The sequence below is a fragment of the Pteropus medius genome, unplaced genomic scaffold, assembly GCF_902729225.1.
Source record: "Pteropus medius unplaced genomic scaffold, Ma_sr-lr_union100, whole genome shotgun sequence".
Taxonomy (NCBI): Eukaryota; Metazoa; Chordata; class Mammalia; order Chiroptera; family Pteropodidae; genus Pteropus; species Pteropus medius.
The window spans coordinates 2,733,027-2,755,762 of record NW_024350924.1 but is presented as its reverse complement, the minus strand read 5'-3'; the positions used below and the strand labels follow the sequence as shown (position 1 = coordinate 2,755,762).

The window sequence follows — 22,736 nt, the reverse complement described above, 5'->3', positions numbered from 1 at the left end:
GCTCTTCTGAGTCCATGTGATTGTTGGTGGAATTCAAGTTCTTATGACCTGTTGGACCGAGGGCTTCAGGTTCTGGCTGGCTGTCAGCTGGAGGCCACCCTTGGTTCCCTGCAAAGGGGGCCTTTTGATTCATCAAAAGCTGTAAGGGGGAGTTTCTTGGAAAGAGGGACACTACAGTCCTATGTAATGTAATGTAATTAATGTAATGTAATGTAATGCAACGTAATGTAATGGCGATGACATCCCATCGCCTTTGCTATATTTCATTAGAAGCAAACCACTCGTTCTGCCCAAGGTGGGATTATAGGGGACCATTTTAGACCACAGGAAAGAAGGCAAGGAAACATGAAGTCGGGCCTGCAGTCTTCTGAGAAAAGAATCCTGAGAAAGACAGGTCTGGGGGTGAAATGCATATCCCATGAATTCCAGATAGACAATAGACAAATCACACATTCCAACCTTTTCCAGTTATTACATTTGTTATTGAAAATCCACTTAACAGTTCTCCAAAACCAATGTACTTACTGGTCCGGGAGGAGGGGAGGCCACTGAGAGAAAGAGATCCATTCCACAGGAGATTGGCACCCCCAGGGCCCGTCCCTCCCTAACTAATTCTAACTTGGGCCAAGTAGAGAATGTTGTCACAATGGCTGTCTTCAAGCAAGGAAAGACACCCTATCACTACAGAGGCACAGACGCCACACAAATGCTGAGAAATTAGTATACTAGTAACAGGTTTGTGCAAGTAATATCAGTCAGAGCTCTAAAAAAAAAAAATGTCATCAGAGCAGTTTTCTAAGAAACATTAAAGCAACTCATTTGTATTTATTGAAGATTGAGCAACGGGACTAAGGCGTTTCTAGTTCAGAAGACAATAGCTTCTGTGATCTAAGAAAAATTTATTGTGAAGTAGCTTCTGTGATCTAAGAAAAATTTATTGTGAAGTTATTTCATTGATGGGACAGGTAGAGTGGGGGACGCTGATGTGTGTGGACATGGATCTGCCTTTAAAGTCAGCCTGAGGGCTTATGAGAAAATCCGGAGTCTGGACTTGTACAGAAATTGCACATCCAGTATCCTTCAGCGGCAGGACTAGGTTGAGCAATGAGTCACACTGATAAAAAGGGATTTAGGGAGTTCGGATGGATGGTAGGGAACAGGGAAGGAATTGACATTTAGCCAGAGATTTTTCTAATGTGAAAATTTGCTCATGTCATTCCCCTGCTTAAATACAATTAGTGGCTTCTTAGGCCTTGGGGGAAAGTCCCCTCTGGTGTACAAAATCCTTCGTAATCTGACCTCTGCTTCTCATCTGGCTACATCTGACAGGTGCCTGCCCTGCCCCACTCCCTGCCTTAGAGAAGTAGGTTCCAGCCTTTCTGAATTCCCTAGGGAGCTGCACAGACGCTGGGGTCAGGCTGCCTGGCTTCAGATCCTGGCTCTGTCATGACTCCTGTCCCTCGGCGCCTTCTCTGATAAATGGACCCTCCCTCACTGGGTTGTCATGAAAAGTAAGACACTCTTTCTGGAGCACCTACTTAGTAGACCAACGTTATATAAAGTTATAAATACAGACCAATGTTATATAAAGTTATAAATATAAATTATCCAAAAGCACCATGTTCTCTTTTACCTTCGTTCTTTTGCACTTGCTGTCCGTCTGTCTGGAATGCTCTTGCTCCAGCCACCTCGGCCTGCCGAATGCCAATTCATCTTCTAAGGTAAGCTCAGAAATTGCTACCTCTGGGAGGCCACACCTGATAACCCCTGCGGAAGTCGTTAGTGACGGTCGCCAGAGATTTCTGATTTTCTTCTGAGGAAAGTTTCACTACCTTCTTGCTTTGGCCAATTAAATGCAAGTAGAAATGACATTTTTCAGGCAGAAGCGTTAAGAGCCAGTGCCTTCACGGCCGCCACATCTGCTTCCAACGGCTGTGACGTCTCTGAGAGCAGGTGCCCAGCTGATGCCTCCAGGAGTCCATGTCTCTGACAGACTACAAAGCACTGGGCCCCTGTTGACCAAATGGGACATGAAGCTTGAGTTAGAAATAAATGTGTATTAAGCCACTGGGATTTGGTTTATCCTGACTGACATTCCTCCACCTCTCCAGGCTAATTTAAATGTACCTATTTTAAATCTATTCCCATGGGATTCGATTTTTACCTCAATCAAGCAGTACTTACCAACTGAATTCTAATGGCTTGCTTAAATGTCTGTCTCCACTACTAAACTGTAAGTTGACAGGTTTTTTTAATTAAGTTTATTGGGGTAACATTGGTTAATACAATTATATAATTTTTGAGTGTACATTATAATTTGACATCTGTATAGTGTATTGTATGTTTACCACCCAAAGTCCAGTTTCCTTCAGCTAGTTGACTATGTTTTAAGCAAATTTTATTGTTTAGTGCTTGTATAGAACCTGACACAAAGCAGGCACTCACACAGTGCATTGATTCCCTTTGTTCTAATGATAATTGGAAGGAGAAAAGAAGTTTGCTTCAAATAAGTGCTTAATGCTCTCATGGAACTTCTTGAGATTCTTCTCTGTTCCGGTTGGGCAACAGAACACAGAAAAATGGAACGCCCTGTTCTTAAAACAGGTAGAGAGATAGAAATACTTGGAGTCAGGACAGAAGTTCAAGTTCAGGGAGGACCCAAGGACCAGCAAAGAACTATGAGGCTAGAGAGTGTTATATGATTTCGTGTTCTGGCTTGCTCCTTGCTTAGGCCAAATCGAAACAAAACATTTCTGAAAACCAATGGTGATAGACTCTTTGGAGTTTTTCAAAGGAAATAATTCCAGGTGACGCACATGTAAGATTTAAATCCGGAAGAAAAGATTAAATGGATGTGTGCATGTTTGAATTTCAAGTAAGTAGGTACTATTATGTGACCCCACATGGAGACAGAGGGTCAACCTGGAGCTATTAGAAGGGAGTGTTTTCAATGGTGTGGAGGGGTGGGAATAGAACAAACAGGATCGTATTCGTTTCATGTTAAGAAGTCCGAGGAAAATTAGAATAGGTCTGTACTTTACCTTCTGTGGTGTAATATTTCCAATTGTATTAACAGATTTTTTTTTATCTGTGACTGAAACTCTATCTGCTGCCTTCCAAAGTTATGTTTCACATGAGAAGAGAAGTAGAAGAAAGGAGAGAATTCAGGGTGGCTGTTGGGCCTTTTGGACAGGACTATGCCTTATCAAGGGATTTGGGGGGTTACCCCACAAAGTGGAATCAGTTGGGATAAGCCAGATCTGATTAAGTAGAAATCAGATCTGGCTTATCCCAACAACTTACGTTTACAAGAATTGTTCTGGAATTCATCAGGATTGGCACCTCTTGTTCTCTGCCTCCAATCCTCGAGTTACCGTGTGGTGGTAGGCAGATCTCTGCGTGCCGGTCACAGATAAAGGTTTCAGTCATCATGCCACAGGAGTTAGAAAAATATAGGCTAATAAAGCGGGATGCTAGTAAACCTGAAAGTGGGGTCACCAGAGGGATGGAGACAAGAGCCAATCAACCCAGGGAGTGACTCTAGGTTGCTGCTATCAATAACAATAAAAGCCTTATTTTGCATCATCTCTTCTGAATCCTCTCACCAAGGAAGGGGCATTCTATAAGTATTGTGAATAAATGTAAAACGGTTTATCTGCAAATCTGAGAGCAGGCTGTTTTCTGTACATCCTAGAGCTCACCCAATTTTCCTTTTTTTCACCTCCTATTCCCTTATTATTTTATATAGGGTTAATTGGGGGTCATTGACATTATGTCTTAGTCTGTTGTTTTCAAAATATCGATCTGAATGTTACCCAGAGATCCCAAACTTAGAAGTGGGTGCAGTAGTTGATGACACTTTAAGTTGCATCTGTTTGGGACAAAAGAGTGTGGATGTGTTTTTGTTTGTGCAGGGAAGGTTGCATTATGTTAGGTGGGAGCCTTTCATGGTGACGGCTATCATAATAATAATTTGGAACTGCACTTATAGAAAGGTATATGTCTATGGTAGGTATGTGCCCTCTGCATCTTTGAAACATCTGATAGGCTGGGAATTTCTCATGTTAAAAGTCCCACCTCCCTAAGGCAGAAGACTGTGAGTCGACTCCCGATATCCACGTCCCCACCTTCGGTTGTCACGGAATCTTCATTTCTGTTGGGCACGTCACCTCCCAGGCAGAAGGTGTCATTTCCAATATGATTAAGTTCTAGCCGATGAGATGTAAACAGAAGTGTTATATGTTACTTCCAAGAAGTTTCCTTAAGAGGAAAGGAACAACCCCCATTCCTCTTTCTGCCTCCTGCTGTTTGGAACACAGATGTGATGGGGCTCTGGCAGCCATTCCAAACTCTGAGGTGACACAGAGAATGGAGACCACATGCTGAGGATGACGGAGCATAAAGAAGCTGAGTCATTAAGGCTACTGTGAAGCCAACATTGCCAGTTCTTAACTGTCTACCTCCAGATCGCTCCATACATGAGAAATAAGCTCCTGTCCTGTTTAAAACACTGTTAATATTTAGTCATATGCAGGAGAACTGAATCCTAATTGACTTGCTCTGCCAGCCTCCCTCATGGCTGTGGTGCGGGCCCAGGATCCAGGCTCTGTGAATTAATTGCACACAGCAGTGCAAGACTTTGGTCCTGAAGAAGCAGGTCCTGAGAATTCGTTTCTGGTGAGGATAGTGGTGGAGGGATCAGGATTCTAGAGGCCAGTGGTAGTGAGACACTTCTATCTAGCGCCACATGTCAGGGTTTGTAGAAGCCTTAGTGTTTGTGCTCAGCAAAAGCTGTGGAGCGTTCTCTACAATAAGCCCACATGTAGGGTTACCTCTTGGCTACCCAGCCTCCAAGGGCAACTCCCTGGCCCTCCCAGAGATTGCATGTGCTACCTGACACCTCTAATAAATCATTTTCCTGTTTTAGCAATAAGGAACCACAGATGATATTCCACTCCCCTTAGGTCTCTCTTAAAATAAATATCTTTAATAACTTAGACTTTCTCTGACCTGCTTTAAACCACTAGCCTAACCCCAATGTTTCTTCTGGACTGGGATTTAACATTTATTTTCACTTTTCTGGGTGTGGGAGTGACTGTAGTTGGCCACCAAAATCCATTCTTCTTTTGAAATATGGGCCTACCCTTGTGACTAGTACAGACATACAACTGAACTTTATGAATGGAATGTGAATGATTGTGACACAAGCAACTTCTGCCTCACGAGCACAATGAGAAGTTGCTTCCTTGGGTTTTCTCTATTTTCCTTCCCATACTCATGATATGGCCTCAGCCAAGGAGATGAGGAAGCACCCTGGGGGATGGCAGAGCCACAAGGCAGAAGGAGCCTGAGTCTCTAAGTAACTTCATGGAGCAGGGCTGCCTCCACAGCCTGGACTATTCCCTAGAGAACATGAAAAAAAACACCCTTCCATTTTCTATAAGCTGCTGTTTTGGGGTCTCTATCAGCTTTACCTTTCTCTGCAATACAGTGATAATGGAAGAGTACGAGGCAGGGAACTTGTAACTAACAATAGGTGATTACAGACCCACGCAGAAGATACCAACCCAGGCAGCCATGTTCTCAGGGTGTGTCTTGTGTTCCCATTTCAGAAGAAGATACACACTGAACGGTGTGGCCACACTGTCACAAGGCACAAAGAATCCCAAGTCTTGGAACCTCTGCTAGATCTAGCCACAATCAAGTCACCTTTTTTGCTTGCCTCAGTTTGAAGTACATACCTTTTACTATTTCTACCCTAGACTTTAAAAAGTATGTTTTTACCTCTTATAATTTTGACCACAATGTTTAGGGGAAAAATTGTTTTCATTTGCAACTGTCTTCATTATCCCATCTTCCTCCTTTCTAAGAATTGAGTTATTTTATACACACACACACACACACACACACACACACACATCACCTATTACATTCAAATCTGATATTCAGGCTTTAATATAGCTATGACCCTTTAATGTGAGCTTCTAGATCAGGAGTTGGGAAACTGCAGCCATCTGTTTTTGAAGTTCTGTTGGAATAACCCTCACCCATTCATTTATGTTTGTCGTGGCTGCTTTCACACCACAGTGATAGGCGAGTAGTTATGAAAGAGACCACACAGCCAAAAATATTTACTATCTAGTTCTCTAAAAAAAACATTTGCTAACATCTGTTCTATATCTGTTGCACTCTGATTTAATATTTTTATTCTCTCTGCTTATCTTTTATCATGTCATTCCTAATTACTATACTTTCTTTTTTCTCTTATCTTTCTGTCTTAAAGTTTAACAAGCTTTTGGCTTAACTAACTCCTATTAACTTTTATTAACTAACTCTAATAAACTTTTATTAGCTTTGCTAAACTTTCATCTTCCCAGTTTTAGTTGTTTAATAAATCATTTATTTCTTAATAATCTTTAACATTATTCCTATGCTCCTTTTTTATTTAATAACTGCAAGAAGTGCACTTGCAGCCAGTGCGCGTCTGGACAAATGCCCTACAAGACTCTTTCTCCAAATCTTCTGCTATGAGCTAAGTCTCAAGGCTGTGCCTGAACAAGGCCCCGTGCCACTATCCAGACACTGTTTGAAGAACCTGCTCATCAGATGGCTATCTGATGAATCCTGCACCTTTGCAGGTGTCATAACATAAAATGCCCACACCACCTCCTGACCACACAGACTGGTTACCCTTTGACCCAACACCCTAGGCCTGACGGAGTCAGGTTAAGTTATTCAAAGAGCAGTTAGAATCTATTAAATACTCATTCTCCCAGCCCTGCACATTTAAAATCTCCTGAGCTTTATTCATGATCTCCAATAGCTGTGATAGAATTTGCCTGAGTGTCACCTAGAGATAATTCAAATTTCCAGAGTTTATTGACTAAGGGTTTGGGCGGTAAAATGGTGAGACATGGATTCTCTCCTCGATGAATTTGCGATCGAGCTGGAGCGGGAAACAAGTGAAGCGACAACTGTGCTACGTGGGACAGGCTGCCTGAGATTCGCTGTGAGAGCACAGGGCAAGGGCATCCACGGCCGGAAATGCTGCTGAGAAAGGGTGACAGCGGGTGGGCTCCCAGGCCCCACTCTCAGTGGACCGCCTCCCCTACCACCCGAGAGCCTCCCGAGCCATGTCAGAGTGCTGCGAGCTCAAAGGCGGGGTCCCATAAATGCTGGATTAAGGAGGGACCAAGGCCCCCTCTTCTCTAGAGACCCCATGCTGAGGCACAAGGTACATGAAGGAGAGACAGAAATGAGCAAGAAACTTTATGATCAACGTGTCCCCTTCCCTGCCACCAAATACACAGACACCACCACCACTGCCACCACCACCATTACCCAGACCCTGCGTACTATGGAAGAGAAAATGGACACCCCAATATCCAACACATTTTACCTAAGTCCAGTATCCAAAAAGGAAGAAAAAGATAAGTAGGTGTGATTAAGACTTTACTGGAGATCAGGGAGAACTGGTCGAGGACCATGATGGGGAAGTAGGGCCTGCACACCAGGCCAGTGTTGGTCTTCGGGGCAGTGCTAGGAGCCCAGGGCTGAGCTCTACAGGCCAGGGGTCCAGTCAGACTCCTCAAAGCAGAGCAACCACTGAATGGAAGGTTGGCCTGGTTGGCTTCATTGCCAGAGGGTTAACGTGGTGGGGTAGGAAAACCACTGAAGAAAGGTGAGAAACTGCGCTTTAGAGGGCCCAGATGGAAAGAGGGTTGGGAGGACAGTCAGGGGGCCCAAAATAAATCTGGTGAGTGAAGAGAAGGGAGTGAGAAGAAGAAGGAAGCAAGACAGCTGGTTCTAGGGGTACAAGGAGCTCCATCTGCTCTCCAGGCTCGTAGTACTTCCTGCTCCTAAATCATGGCTGTACAAGGACCTATTTGTTGCCCCACACTGCAATCTTAAGAAACAGAGGACCTGGGAAGAAATCGCTGGACTGCATGTAGGCAGAGATCTTCTTCTGGCTCTGAAGGAAGAAAAAGAAGTCTCGACCTCAGGGTATCCTGCCTCACTGGGGATCCCACAGGGACTGGACTTTATGTAGGCAATGCACTTGGGAGCCAAGTCCAAATCACAAAAAGTACAAGACTCCTCTCCCTTTACCCCCAGACATCTCTCTGGGGATGTCTTTGGGGAAATGCCTGCTCAGTACTGGGCCCTTTTCTCACTGAGTTGTATTTTTGGATATATCATTTATTGTGCAGGAAGGACAATGTCAGAATGGAGACCTCACTCAGAAAACTGGGGTGCTGTAGAGATTTCAGATCCTGGGTAACCTATAATTGGAGAAGGTATTAGGGCAAATGAGGACCTGAGCACAGAGAGTAGGAAAGAAAAGAGGAAGAAAAAAAAGACTGTAGGTTCTGGGGGTTCAAGGTATCTGGCTGTGTGGACTCAGATAAACAAGCACAAAACGGGGTGCTCGCTCCCTTCTCCGGGCCCTATTTGTTGCCCATGGCCATCTCTGTATACAAAGGAGTTGAGAAGAAGCGACTGGACTTCATGTAGGCAGAGATCTTCTCCAGGCCCTGACGGTAGAAAAAGAAGGCCAGACCTCAGGGCCTGCTGCCCCACGGGGGATCCCGCAGCCCCACTCCAGGCACACGAGTCCAAGACCCTGGTGTGTACACTAATCGATTAGCTGTACGGTCTACAAGGTGAAGCTAAGTCCAGAACCAGCCCCTTTGCAGAGGCCGAGAATCAAGGTGCAGCCCCAGATGTCCTGCCAGCCAGCGAGATGTCTCTGACACTGACAGAGTGACCTAGAGCATGGTGGTCACAGACAGAACGCGAGGGAGTGGAGCAGGGCTGTCCTCTGAGGGGCCAGAAGCCAGTACTGCTGCAGAAGGTAGCCAGAGGGTGGAGGGTTGGCCAGTAGGACCCTGGAGGACACTCACAGGACCAGCCAGTATGGGCCCTGCTGACCCTCTGCTGTCAAGGTCCACGATTCCAGCCCTGACCCTGGCTCCTGACTTATGTGTGCTTTGGCATATGAGAGGGTGGCTCATGTGGCCTTTGATGTCCCTCTGTGACCTGTGACCTGTGGTACAGCCACAAGAACATGTCTTACCTGCCAGCTTTTCTCTTTGAAGGCACAGGACTGTTTCGAAACTCGGGAACTACAGACGACATAGTGTGGCCTGTGGTTACTTTCCTTTTTTAAAGGACATTACAAAGTGTAGCAGATATGTGAAAACAGATGAGTGGAACTTTAAAAAACAAACAGCCTTACAGAGTGAGAGGGCGACTCTAGCTAGCGGGAAGGAGACCAGAGCACCCACTCCCCTGGTGACCAGAGAGCAGAAAGAGCTGTCTGCAGAGAGGACCCAGAAACAGTTTCCCACTGGGGGCTATTGCTGCAACCACCAAGCTGCAGATCAGGGACGAGACGATGAGAGTTGGGCAGAGAACAAGGGCAGGTGGGCTGGGCAGCCTGGTCCTTGTGGTACACGGACAGTATCACTCTGGCTGTCAGACAGCGGGACCCCTCATGCTCCTGCACATCGTTCCACGGCCAGCATCACTGAGCCCTGTCTCTCCTATGGGGAGAGACAGACAACAAAGAACGTGCAAATAATATAATATATGAGACAACGTACAAGTAGACACTGCATGTAGATAAAGTGCCCAAATCTTGAAGTGTGCGATTCCACTGCTTTTTACATAGGAATGCTCTCGTGGAATCACCTCCCAGATCAGAACAGAGAACATTTCCAGCACGGCACAAGGTCCCTTCAGTGAGCAACCCCACACACAAAGTCACCATGCGGCTGACCTCGATCACCTAAGATTCTTTTTGCTTGTTGACTTTCGTGTAAATAGAATTGCATGGTCTGTACTCTTCGTGTCTGCATCCTTCTGGCCAACACCGTGTCCATGAGTCATGCTGTTGCACATAGTGGTAGCACATTTTTTGTTGATGTAGTATATTCACTGTAGTATAGTATTCCGCCATATGAATAATGAAATCACATTTATAAACCACACTTTGTCTGCCCACTCTCTCATTGGTAGACATTTGGATAGTTGCCGGTTACCGGCTATTTCACATAAAGCTACCCGAACGTTACTGTAACAAGTCCACGTCTTCTGGGAGGCATTAAGCACTCCTCCGCGTTGGTATAGAATAAGGGGTGGGATTCCAGGGGCGTAGGGTATGTTTAGTTCTAGTAGATGTTGCTGGTATTCCAAAATGCTTATCCCACCAGCAATGAATGACTGTTCCAGTGACTCCAAAATTCAACAATGATTGTCTATCCTATTAATTTTAGCCTATGTGGGAATGTAATAAGATCTTACTCGTTCATAACTTCTCCAATATCTAATGATGCCGGGTACCTTTTCATATGCTTATTGGCCATTTGGAAATTATTTTTGGGGAAATGCCTGCTCAATACTGGGCCTTTTTCAATGCGTTGTGTTTTTGGATATATCGTTTTTGGATAAGAGCCCTTGTTGATCTGTAGCATTTTCTCCCAGCTGAGCCTTGCCTGAATAGCAGAACCACAACACACCAACTATTTATGGCAGTGCGATTTGGAAACCCCTGACCTACTGGACACTTCCTCTTAAGCAGCCCACTCAACGCGCAGTTAAAAATCACCTCCAGAGGAACCTACGCTGCTGCAGGAACAGTGACTGGTGAATGGGGGTGGAGGGGTCCAGCCTTAGAAAGCTCATGATAGGATGTGACGGAGAACAGCGGTCCCTCGGCCCCCACATAGACTTGGACTTGGATACCTCAGAATTGCAAGAAGAACATAAAAGTTTCTTAAGTTTAAAAAACAGTCCATCTGCAAAGGGATTCAAGTCAGGATGGCATCACCTTTCTCATTGGCAATGTTGAATTCCGGAAGTGGAGTTAATTCCAGCAGAGGTCTTCATCCTACAATTCTGTACCCGACTAAAATATTCATTCAGTGCACACTAGAATAGACATTTTCAGATATGCAAGGACTAAAGACATTTTATCACGAGTACCTAGGAAAAAGAGACAACCGAGACACAAGGTCCTAAATGACAGTTGTGCAGCAAGCCTAGAGGGAGCCTTGAAGACTTCTGAGAAAAGAATAGAGATGAGATCCTAGAGACCTTACAGATGTGATAAAGCCAGACAATGTAGAATGAAAAAAGAACCCTGGTCCTCTCCACTGGGGATTCCCGTCACCCTGGGCACTACTCACAGAACTGCATCATGAGCCCCCAGTAATGGAGGATGAATGAATGAGATCGAGGCCCAGAGAGAGGCCTCCCATCTACAGGGAGGCTGGTGAGAGGCTTCCCGCTCTAAGGGTGTCAGAAATGGGACAAGAAGTCTCAGTACGCCTCACTTCCACGCGGGATGTCCAAGCACCAAGCCACTGCCAGCATCACCTGTCAGGCCCTTGGAAGCAGCAGGGCCAGCTGGAAAGTTCAGGTGTCCAGGAAGGAATAAGACAACACACAGCAGGTGAACTTAAAGCTTTACTGGGGATCAAGCAGGGCTGGGCATGGATGACGCTGGGTGAGCAGGGCCTGCACACCAGGCTAATACTGGACTTCAGGGCAGTGCTGGGAGCTCAGATGAGCTCTAGGGGCCAGGGGTCTGGTCGGGATGCTCGAACCAGAGCAACCACTGAAAGGAAGGTCAGTTCATTTGGCTTTAGTACAGGAAGGACAATGTCAGGGTGGAGACTTCACTGAGCAAACTGGGTGCTATAGAGCTTTCGGAACCTCAGTAAAATGGGATTTGAGAGAGTAAAGGGACAAAATAGGTCTGGGAGGAAGTAGGAAAGTAAACGGAGAAAAGAACAAGACAGCTCGTTCTGGGGTTCAGCGACATCACACTGTTCTCCAAGGCCCAGCACAGTAATGGCTTCTCACTCCTGTGAGAAACTGCACAGGCCCTACTTGTTGCCCCACACTGCAATCTTTGTATACAAAGGACTTGGGATGAAACGACTGGACTTCATGTAGGCGGAGATCTTCTCCAGGCCCTGAGGGTAGAAAAAGAAGACCAGACCTCAGGGCCTGCTGCCTCACTGGGGATCCCGCAGCCCCACTCCAGGCACACGAGTCCAAGACGCTGGAAGCCTTCCTTGTGAGGTCAAATGTTGGGGCACATGACAGGCATCCTGGGGTCCCCAGCTCTGAAAGGCAGTGCTTCCAATTTCCTGTAACTGATGTGATATCGCAGCACGAGCAACCACATATGAGACTCTACACTGATCTCGGTGCTTTCGATCCAGTGCAGATCTTGATACAGGTTTGGAACCTCCGCACGACTCTCTACGAGATGGTTTCTACTGTCACCATCTACAGAAGGGAAACTGAGGCATCCGGAGCTGAAACACCCTCCTCAGGCACACACAGCGATCAGTGGGAGGGCTGGCAGGACACTGGCTCTCACGCTTTCTCTCACATTCTGTGCCCCTGCTGCACGCACTCCCACACTCCTTCCTTGCACAAGAGGCCTTGATCCTCTCAGCTGGTAGTTTCCTTTTGCAGAGGGAGGCTCCTGGCTTCCCAGGGTTTATCTACACAGTAACCCCAGGCAGAACAAAGCGGCTCTGAACGTGCCTGTGCAGCTTGCAGAAGAGGCCAGACCTCACCAGTGACTCAGCAAATCCAGCATGGAAGCTGATAGGAGGATGTGCAGCAGGAAAGCCAGGCCAGGCCGGACCCTAAATACTCCAATTAAAGGAGAAAGTCCAATTGCTTGGCCTGATACCTGAGCCTAATCTCACTGGACTCCAATCTACCTCATCCCTACTCCTGCTCTAGCCACTTAGGCCTATGACACTCAAGTGTGTGTTTGCACTTTACTCCCAAGATAGAGAGTACCCAGCAAACTCTACAGGATTCAAAGATCCCAGGACTGCCTGTACCAAAGGCCCGGCCCTAACAGGCCAGAGACTGTAGCCCACAGCTATCCTCCATCGCTCTCTGACAGACAGCCATCCCAAGACCAATCAGCCTGAACCAGAACCAGAGCTGATGAGAACTAGCTGATAAAACAGACCTCCTGATGGGGAGTGCATAAAGGAAAGAGATTTAGGCTGAAAACCTGTTGGACTAATGCATCCAACTCCCAAATCTATAAAAGTCAGACTATGCCGCCTCCTGCATTGACTAAGGGGACCAATGATGAGCTGAGAGAAGAAGTCCAGGCCCTGCATCTCCAGCAGCTGGGTGGCAGCACTCCGCCAAAGAGCCTGCGACCCAGTCCCCAACTGCGCTGAGCCCCAGGAGGGCAGGCTCCAGGGCTGGGTCACCTTTGCATCCCCTCTGTGCCCGACACGTGCCTCATACGAGGGACAGGGAATATCAGTGAACATGACTTAAAATAAATGACTACCCACCTCTGAGACAGCACCTCAGGTAACTGGAGGAAAAGGAAGAGAGGCAGGGAAGAAAAGTGCCCGTCACAGAAGACGTCAAGTGAAACCCTTTCCCGGGGCACCCTCATAAGTACACACACCACAGCACCGACACCCCAGAAATCTCAGTACTGACTGCCAAAGGGGATCACAAAGGCAAAGCTGTCTGGTGGTCAAGAGTTGATATTTTCAACATTTTGGTATTTATATCAATCATACTGTGTCTCAACTCTACTAACACCGCTATATAAAATCTCATGAACATTCAGCTTCATCCACACTGCCCTGAGCTGTGAAACCCAGGCTGGAGAAGCACCTGAGCTTTTCCTGTCAGTGCAGCAAAGGGGAGCCACTACTGCTGCCCGCAGAAGCCACCGCTGACTGGGAGCCCAGCACAGCCTCTACTGGCTCTGTGACCTTGAGTGAATGACTTATTTTCCGTCTCATTTCCTTACCTGTAAAATGGAGATAATATATCTCCTACCATGTTGTAAAGATTACAGTTGGCACAAGATATGTAACATGCTGAGCACCGACCCTGGCATATAGCAAGTCCTCAATGAATGGTATTTAGCCTTCATTTTCACTCCAATAGTATGAAAGCATCAAAGAAAAGAGAGAAGACAAAAGAGATCTAAATAGTAAGAGGATCAGTGGAATCACCTCTAAGCGGGCCACAAAGTCCTTCAGGTTTGGGAACGCGTCCAGGCACTTGGGCTCAAATATACGGTGCAGGTCTAGGATGTCATAAGCCAGGAAATCCACATAGGTGAGCTGCAGAGAGGCAGAGAGTGAATGGGTGCCAACCTTGAACCTGGGGAAATGTCAACTCCCCCACCCCACAGGCTCCCCCTTACCTTGTCCGCTGCAAACCAAGACCTCTTCCCCAGAAACTGTGAGAAGAGCTTCATCTTTTCAGGGAGTGCCTTCAAGTACTCAGGCTTCAGTTTCTCCTGAGGCACAAAATGGCTGTCACCACCCTCAGACACAGGCTCCCTGAGCAGAGAGGCCAGCCTCCCAGGGCTGTTCTTGATTGCCAGGTGCCATCGATGAGCAGCTATATCCCCCCAAAGTGTACCTGGGTTGGTGACCAGGCTACAACTTAATCAGACCTGCATTCATTAGATTCCCACTGGGTACCGCCTCCCATCAGTGAGAAGGAACGGGAAAGCACAGAGAAGTTCCACATTGTCCTAAACCTGGCACCACGCATCTCAAAACACTCTGCTCTGAGTCAGACCCAGGAGTGTTGTGAGACCCTGGCAGAGCCCTGGACTCAGACATGAGGCAGAATCAAAGAAGCAAAGAACAAAAGGACCTAGGGAAAGAAGCTGTAAGTTCTAGGTGGTGTCGAACAGAAAGAACACTGAGCACTTTCTGGACAGATGAAAATTTAAGAGGCTGAAAAGAAGGTAGGAGGGGCATGGGGTGCTGTGGATGTCCTGCACTGCCTACAGGGCAAATGTGCTGATGCCTGCGGTGACAAGGAGGTGACACTGGCCTAACAAGGTAAACACACTGCTAGGAATTGAATGTTTACCCTGTGGAGTCTGGACTTATATCCTAAGATTGCCAGAAACTGAGTCAGAGATTTTACATGAGGCAATTGGAGCTTATGAGGGTCACTATCTGGGCAGTATAGGGACCAGCTTGGAGGATCAGAAGCTCCAAGGAGCTCAAATGGCAAACAGGAGTAGCCTAGATGGGCTATCAAAACCTGTCCAGCCCAGTCCTGCAGGAGGGGACTTACAAAGTCAGGGCTATAGCAGACTCTGGCCAGCTGATTGGATATGTCCATAACCTCATTCTCCAAAATGTCCACACGAATCTTCTCCTCTTCTGTCTCCCCACCTATAAGCACACAATAGAGACTCACCCCCACCATCCTATACCAGCCAGCCCAGGGGCATGGCCACCTGACCCCCAGCAACCCACCCACAACCCCACTCACATAGGTTGTGCTTGCGAGCAATGTAGCGAAGGATGGCGTTGCTCTGGGTGAGCCTGTGAGACCCGTCAATTAAGTAGGGCAGCTGGAAGGGCAATAGGGGCAGGTCAGTAGAACACCGGGTCCCCTGCATCCTCTCCCTTCATCCAGGGTGGAGATGCAACCTGGCCCAGTGTCCGGCCCATGGTGGGCACTAAATAAATATATTGTAAAATGAATGAGGCTGAACACAGAGCATCATGGAAAAGCAAGGAAGAGAACCAGGAAGCTGAGAGGCTAAGCTGAAGGCCCCAGATCCGGAAACCTCTAAGCTGGGAAAGGAGATCCCAGAGTAGAGGGACAGTTCACTTCCCCATAGCACCCCCATCCGCAGCACCTACATTGGGGAAGTCGAGGCCCAGCTGGAATTTTTCGCTCAGCCACTGGCTTCTGTCATAGTCGGGAGCTGTGGTGGAGAAGATGGAGTGAAACAAACCTCCCCAGAGGTCAACCATCTTTCCCGGGGAACCTACTGAGCAGTGCCAACGCCCCTGACAGGTGGATCTGGAATCCAAACCACTAACTCTCAGTCCAGGTTTGGGAAAAACACTTAGAAGTCTCAGGAACCTACATGCGTAAGGCTCACACAAGGTGTAGACAAGCCCTAGGGGAAGCCTCCCAGGTACTGACACAGGGGGCCCAGCAATCCCCTCCCCTGTCCTGTCTGAGAAGGCCACGCTGCACCCTCAGAGGGGCTCGGGAAGGGGCCGTCGAGGTGAGCAACAGGTGGCCAGGGCACAGGTGCCTGGTACCAAATCAGCAGGCGTTGGGCTGAAGTCAAAACAGAAGGAGGATGCCATTACCGTCCCCCATCGTGTACTTCTTCTCCTCATAGTTGGAGGCTGTGTACTCCAGGAGCAGGCGGATGGCGTGAGCCAGCTGGGAGAGAGGGCCGCGACAGTGGTCAGAGTTGGAGTGTCCTGACTGCGTGACTGACTCTCCGCTGCGGCTGACCCCCGCACCCTCCCACACCGCGCGCGGGCGCGCGCACGCACACACTTATTCCCCTTGAGGAGAGGCCGCAGGATGGGGCTGGTCTCCATCCCCCCTCCCTGAGAACCGTTTTGGCAGAACCGGCCCCCAAGCTGTGCAGCATTTCTCGATCCTCCCGCCTCCATCCCCTCTCCAGGACAGACTCTTCTCTCACCCCGCGGATATCCCAGTAACCCAAAGTCATGGTCATGGTCAGCGTTTCGTGGTTTCACGGAACTCTCTGCAAAGTTGGACTGGAAGTTCATCCGGGTGCCTGGGCCCGGCCGGGGTGGGGCCTGACTGAGGCCCCGCCCCCCGCCTCCTATACGCCGCGCACTCGCCAACTACCCAATCTCTCTGGCCTCCGAGATCGCCGCACGCGAGACTCCGGAGCCCGGTGTCTGGGTCCCAAGCCGGGAAGAAATAGTCCATTTCCGCAACCGAGCCGGGGGCAGGGTTCGAGATCCAAAGTCTGGACGCCGAGATGAGGAACTTCTCTGACTCGGGCTCGCCAGGGTCCCCCAGCCCGCTCCGCGGCTCCCCGCCCGCATTCAGATCCCGACTAGATTGGGAGTCAGCAGTGCGCTTGGAGGTCTAGTCGGAATCGCGAAAAGAACAAGGCTCCTCTCCTTTCCCTTCCCCTTGCCCCGCCCTCCAGGCGTGGCTCAGCTTGGTCCCTGGACTGCAGATTTCCCAAGGTCTCAGAGAGGCTCCTGCCAAGGAAAAGCTAAAGTGGCACCCTCAAATCCAGAGCTCAAATCACCCCCTGTCACAGGAACACCAGCTAGTCTGAAAGCTCCTCTAAGACCTGAGAATCCCTGACAGCCTCTGTCTTCGGGAGCACTCTGTAGTGGGATAGCAACACCCACCGCCAGGGCCAGAGAACATGAAGTTTGCTCTCCGTGTTCTTTTTTTCATGGACTTTGGAGAACCCAGCCAATCAGTTAAGTGGCTAAGAGTGATAAGGATCGCATGTACATTAATCTAATGGGCCCCAACCTTTTTGGCACCAGGGACCAACACTCCTATGAGAATCTAATGCCTGCTGATCTGAGGTGAAGCCGAGGCGGTGATGCTAGCTCTGGGCAGCAGCTGCAAATACAGATGAAGCTTCCTTCTCTGGCTAGCCTGCTCATCCTGCCGCTCACCTCCTGCATGTACGATCAGGCTCCTAACAGGCCTCCTAGGGGTACCAGTCTGCTGCCTGGGGACCAATTCCTGTATTAATCAAGTTGCTTTATGGACTAAGTTATGAACCTAAATCCAGAACCAGCTCCTGCACAGGGGGAGGATATCGAGGTGCAGCCCACAGGGAGGCAGTATCAGCCATGCACACACAGAAGTGCTTCCCCTCTTTTAACAGTTATAGTTTTTATACTACGTTAAGGATTTGCCATTCTGTGTTTTATACATCTTGAGCTTGGAACAGAAACATTAGTGGAGTCAACTGAGTAAATGTATTTTTTTAAAAGCTAATATTAAACAATATTTTTAAATAAGTCGAACAGATAGTGTTACATTAGCATTCATCCATTCAGTCATTCCTTTATTGAAAAAACAATTTAGACCTTGTCATTTCATAGGCACGGTGAATAAGATAATCTTGACTATTAAAGAATGGAAGTCGGGTGGGAACCACAAGGGAGAGATGTTTTTAAATAGACAGATTTTAGTGTGAACTGGAATAAGCAGATTGGAAAAGAATCATCTTATTTGATTTTATCGATATTTCTTCAATGTATGTATAACTCGCATTTATTTCAATGTTTAATATTAGAAGTGTTTTGGGTCTCCATCGAGAAGTTTGGTGACCAGAAATATGCCTTAGGAACTCAACTATTGTTTATATCAATTAGCCAGTGGTAAAACTGGTTTCCTTATCATTATTTTGCTTAAAGTTGCGGTTTCCAAGAACTTTACAGAGGACTTAACTGTACTCTCGCTTTTCCCTTTGTTAAAAGTGCCAACTCTGCTATCATTCATTCAACAAATGTTTCAGTACCCTATGTACTGGGCTCTGCATTTGACTCTGAGAAAACAGAGGAACAATCCCTACCCGCGGGAAGCCCGTGGGTTAGTTTTGTGCTATGCAATATGGTAGCCACGGGCCACATGTGGCCACTGAGCACTTGAAATGCGGCTAGTGCGACCAAGGAACTCAATTTATTTTATTTTATTTGAATTAATTTCAAAAACTGATAATTTATTCATTGAAAATCTTTTAGATGTGTTTGGTTGGGTATATGAATCAATTTTTTTCAACTGTAAATGTTTTGAAATCTAGATACAGATCAAGTATTTCCAATGCAAAATTTTAATTTCAATTTAAAAATTTAATTGAGATGCGCTGTAAGTATAGAATATACCTTGGATCTCAGAGACATTGTGGGGGGGGGACATTTGTACAATATATCATTAATTTTAAATTGATTTACATGTTTAAATGATAACATTTTGGACATATTGAGTTAAATAAGATACATTATAAAAGCTACTTTCTTCTTACTAATGTGGCTGCTGGAACATTTAAATATTTCCACTGGATGGAGCTCATCTAGAGTATGAGATCAACAAAGAAGACCCGCCTGATGTGGCAGCACCGGGGGGAAGTCTGCATGTGCCTAGGACACGAGAGAAAGGTCAAGAAAGTCTAAGGGAGCAAAGTGTGAGTGACCTTGGAAGGTGCACTCAGATGTGGGCATTGCCATTCTGGACAGAAGGAGTACACAGAAGCATAAAGCAATGGGCACTTTCCAGGGACCGCACGGAGTGTGGAGCGATGGTCAGAGAGGCCAATCTCTTCATCTGGCAGGCACCGCCCATGGTCAAGAACGCAGTTGAGAACAGCAAGGGCATCATGAGTACTGGGGAGTCGGGGCTGCCCCTCTGCCCCCATGCTTTGCCTCTCTTGATCTGAGGGCAGGTTTGTGCTGCTTGCCTTAGGCTCCATCATTGAGAGAGACTATGGTACGCTGGCTTCTGAAGTCCATATACACATTTCAACATGCACTTAATAATTTAGCAAAACCCAGTGTCTGAAGGTGGTGTAGGGCTCTTGGTGCCTGAGATATAGAAGATCCTAAATGTTTACCTTCGTCAAAATGGCAATGTACCTTCGTGCTATTGTTGACAAGGCGGGAGAAAGCGATGGTGAATTCCACTTCTCAGATTTGGAGGTTGAGATGAGCACTGCGAAGTCTGTTGGTTTGGCCTTGGGAGGATTGCTGGCAGATAACTGGAGTGCTTTTAGAGGCTGCCTGATGAGGGCACCACAAGTGGCAGCTCAGAGGGGTTGAGGAGACTCTGGAAATCACAGAGATGGAGAGGGGAACAAGGCTCATAAAATGCAGGTGTTTGGAGTCTGGCAACCTCATTTTAACTCTGGGCTACTGGGCACTGATTTCCCACATTTTTTTTATGGAGCATAAAAATTGGAGAGAGTAAGAAGCATCCTACTTTATCAATGTACTTTTTTCTTGCATTCTAACATCCAGCATTCTAATATCAAATCAACTGATTTTAGAATCAGGATGTCTGACAATCAATGACACATTGTAGTTTACCTTGTAGTTTTTTAAAATTTCTCATGTGTGCATAAGATAACAGTGCTTCTCATAATTGATGGGATAGTCTGTGTGCTTTTCCCCTTCAATATGGCGTATTGTTACAGCCTGTTTCTCAGAGCACACTTGCATATTCTGTTAACATTTTGTTATGCAGAATGCATGGAAGGTCTAGAAAGTCACTCCAGCACAGACACAGGATGACACTGATTCCTTTAGTGAACCGAGCGGCCAAGGGCCACGGTGGTCTCGGGAACACCAAGGTAGTGACAGCGGGCTGTGTCACAGGATTTTAGGGCGTGGCCCGTGAGTGATGTGTTTCTACCCTGCCCCTCACCCACAGCAGGTGGCTAGTTGGTCAATCCCTTCACAATGAATAAAGGAAATTTCCTGCACCTGGAAAATAAGGATTATAATATCTGTCCTATCTCCCAAAGCTACATAGATCAAGTGACAGTGATCTCGAGCTCAAAAGAGTTATACCCAATTACGGTGTAAACAAAGAAAGCTGTTGATGCAATGGGTTAGACTATAAACAAGAAGATGGAAAATATGTTAGAAAGATGCAGGCAATTCCTGGCTAGCTCATTCAGGCAGGTTCCTGGTTGGGTTGCTTAACTTACATTTTTTAAAATCAGCCTTTCCCACAGCTCTACTGACTTAAAAGTAATAATTCCCAACCTTTCCGTATATTACGATCACCTGGAGAACTTTTTAAACAATACGGGGCCTCACCACAAACCAGGGAAGTCAGAATCCCTGAGGGCAGTGGCATCCAAGGTTTTAAAAGCTCCCTAGATGACTGACTCTCTCGTGGAGCATGTTAAATAGTTGCTTTACAGCATATGCTGTCTCCTGATCAAAACCGTGATATCCACACTCCAAGATCTTGTCAGAAGATGTAAGTCTGAACTCTCTGCTACTTGATATTTATCAAACGCTCAGCTGCAAGAAATAATATTCCTTATATTATTTCTGCAACCCATTGATTCCTTTAGAATGGCTTAAAACCTTGGGTTAAAACAGACTTTCAGAAAGTGATTCTTCATACCACACTTTAAAAAATGGTGATAAAATTCACCATCTTGACCTAGACTACCCTTTGGGGGCCCTCATAGGATGGCTTTAAAGGAACAGAGCTTTGGCCTTTTGACGACTGCCTGCTGCTACTGGAGACCCCGGGGGACATCCCCTATGGCACTTGAGACCTCTGGCATCATCAGAAACAGGTGTTCCTGCGTGGGAAGCAGAAGAGAGTAACAGCTTAAGGCTATTTTTTACTGTTCTTACAAAAGGTACCCAAAGACCAGGGTGTCCCTTCTCAAATTGTTTATTATAGATCCTCGACAAAGAAAGAGCCTGAGGGGTTTTAAGTTCCTCTTGCTTTTTTTTTTTTTTTTTTTTACATGTGTGGTGTGTATGCATGTGTTTCCAACAGAGAGCTGCAGCCTGCAGTGCCAGCCCTGAGGAAAGTGATAGGTTCTCCACCACAGTAAGTTGCCCGGGGCGTCGCAAGGAGGCCTGGGGACATGTAGCAGGCACTCTGAAAGGCCGGTGGACAGAGTCAGCCGTGGATCATCCATCCAGACTATAGAAGAAGTGCCCCGAAGGGAGAGGGCAGGGTCGGAGCAGGCAGTGTAGACAGAAAGGAGGCAGAGCCCTTGTGGCAGGGAGCCTTGTGCTGTCCTTCACACTGGGATCCAAGTACTGGCTCAGGAATGGAAGGCAGGCCTCATTTTGGTGGACCCTAAAACATTTTCTTAGAAGAACACTGCAAGAAATAGCCCCCTGAAACCTGCCATTATATTTTCCCTTGTGGATACTGTGGATGGTGTTCACGATAATGAGATTCTTTGGGAAATGTTCCCTCAGGAGTCATTACTGGAACAGGGGGGCCCTCCCCAAGCCTCTGGTTTGCATTTTTATTTTATAGGCACAGAATTGCATAATACGTTGCACTTCACTCTTTGCCTTGCCTTTTAGGAAAGTCACAGCCAAATTTTGTCATCTGGAAAGAACACAGAATCTCATGATGTTTATTCAGTGTAAATCCGGCCTCTGACTCAAAAGATAACCCAGAGCATGGAAGAAAGGTTTGCAAGTCATATATCTGATTAAGGCCTGGTATCCGGAGGTCATTCATTTCAGTATTTAAAATTTCATTAGTTCTATTTTTCCTAAGGACTGTGGATGATGAGAACAAAAACATTTTTGGGTAAAAGGGAAACTTTACAGAGTTCCTTAATAACAGTACCAGTAAAATGAGTGTCTGCCGTTATTAGAGAGATAAGTGGAAAGTCCCCAGGTTGGAAAACAGAATCAAGCAATTTTTTTTTTTTTTTTTTTTGCCGTAGCTCTCTGGTGAGGAAAAGCTTAAATCTACTCTGAGAAGAAAACAGGAAATAACCAGAACTTATTTCTAATCCATTGCAAGAGGCATTTGTATAAAGAACTAAAAGGCCTTGAAGACTTTGGTCCTTGTGCATATCCCACCTGAACATTCTACCAGGATGGCATCATTGGCAGTAGGACACGTTTTAAAAACATCTTTGGCAACACCCTAACGTTAGCCCACTAATGTTGGTTTAGCATCGTTGCCAGTGTATCTTTGCTATTATGAGTAATAACATGAAGTGTTTTTCGCTAACCTCCATTTCAAATTATGTGGTGGTATGAGTCAGCCATTCTGAGAGCACCAAAAATTATCCTTATGCAACCTTTCCCACTTCTGAATTTTTCCACTTTCCACTTTTCCAAATCAGGGGTTTTCTCGACACCTAAAAATAGCCTCTTTGAATTCCTCCAGGGCTCCGTGTGATTACAGGAGCAATTGTCTTGGTTAATGCTGCT

At 46.7% G+C, this 22,736-nt stretch overlaps 1 protein-coding gene across 5 annotated transcripts; it reads right to left on the bottom strand.

The window, feature by feature from the left end:
* Positions 1 to 917: 917 nt before the first annotated feature.
* LOC120584995 (glutathione S-transferase Mu 1) lies at positions 918 to 16,925 on the bottom strand. Of its 5 annotated transcripts, none has more exons than XM_039841126.1 (8): positions 16,672 to 16,878; positions 16,155 to 16,230; positions 15,693 to 15,757; positions 15,316 to 15,397; positions 15,115 to 15,215; positions 14,222 to 14,317; positions 14,028 to 14,138; positions 11,454 to 11,981 (listed from the first exon to the last, which is right to left on the bottom strand). In XM_039841126.1, exons 1-8 carry the CDS (start codon positions 16,753 to 16,755, stop codon positions 11,892 to 11,894), a joined length of 705 nt encoding a protein of 234 aa, XP_039697060.1. In that variant the 5' UTR covers positions 16,756 to 16,878; the 3' UTR covers positions 11,454 to 11,891. The 5 variants fall into 5 exon arrangements, with proteins under 5 accessions (XP_039697061.1, XP_039697059.1, XP_039697060.1 ...); XM_039841129.1 differs by lacking the exon at positions 16,672 to 16,878 and adding an exon at positions 16,499 to 16,658; XM_039841127.1 differs by lacking the exons at positions 11,454 to 11,981; positions 15,693 to 15,757 and adding an exon at positions 918 to 2,012 and having other exon boundaries at positions 16,672 to 16,924.
* Positions 16,926 to 22,736: the final 5,811 nt, after the last annotated feature.

Coding starts and splice junctions, on each gene's coding strand:
- LOC120584995 (XM_039841124.1), bottom strand. CDS start 16,874: ATGCGGGCGGGGAGCCGCGGAGCGGGCTGGGGGACCCTGGCGAGCCCG. Junction 14,318..15,114: donor TCTGCTATAGCCCTGACTTT/GTAAGTCCCCTC, acceptor TTTGTGCCTCAG/GAGAAACTGAAGCCTGAGTA. Junction 11,982..14,027: donor ACTTTGTGGCCCGCTTAGAG/GTGATTCCACTG, acceptor TTCTACCCTCAG/GGCCTGGAGAAGATCTCCGC.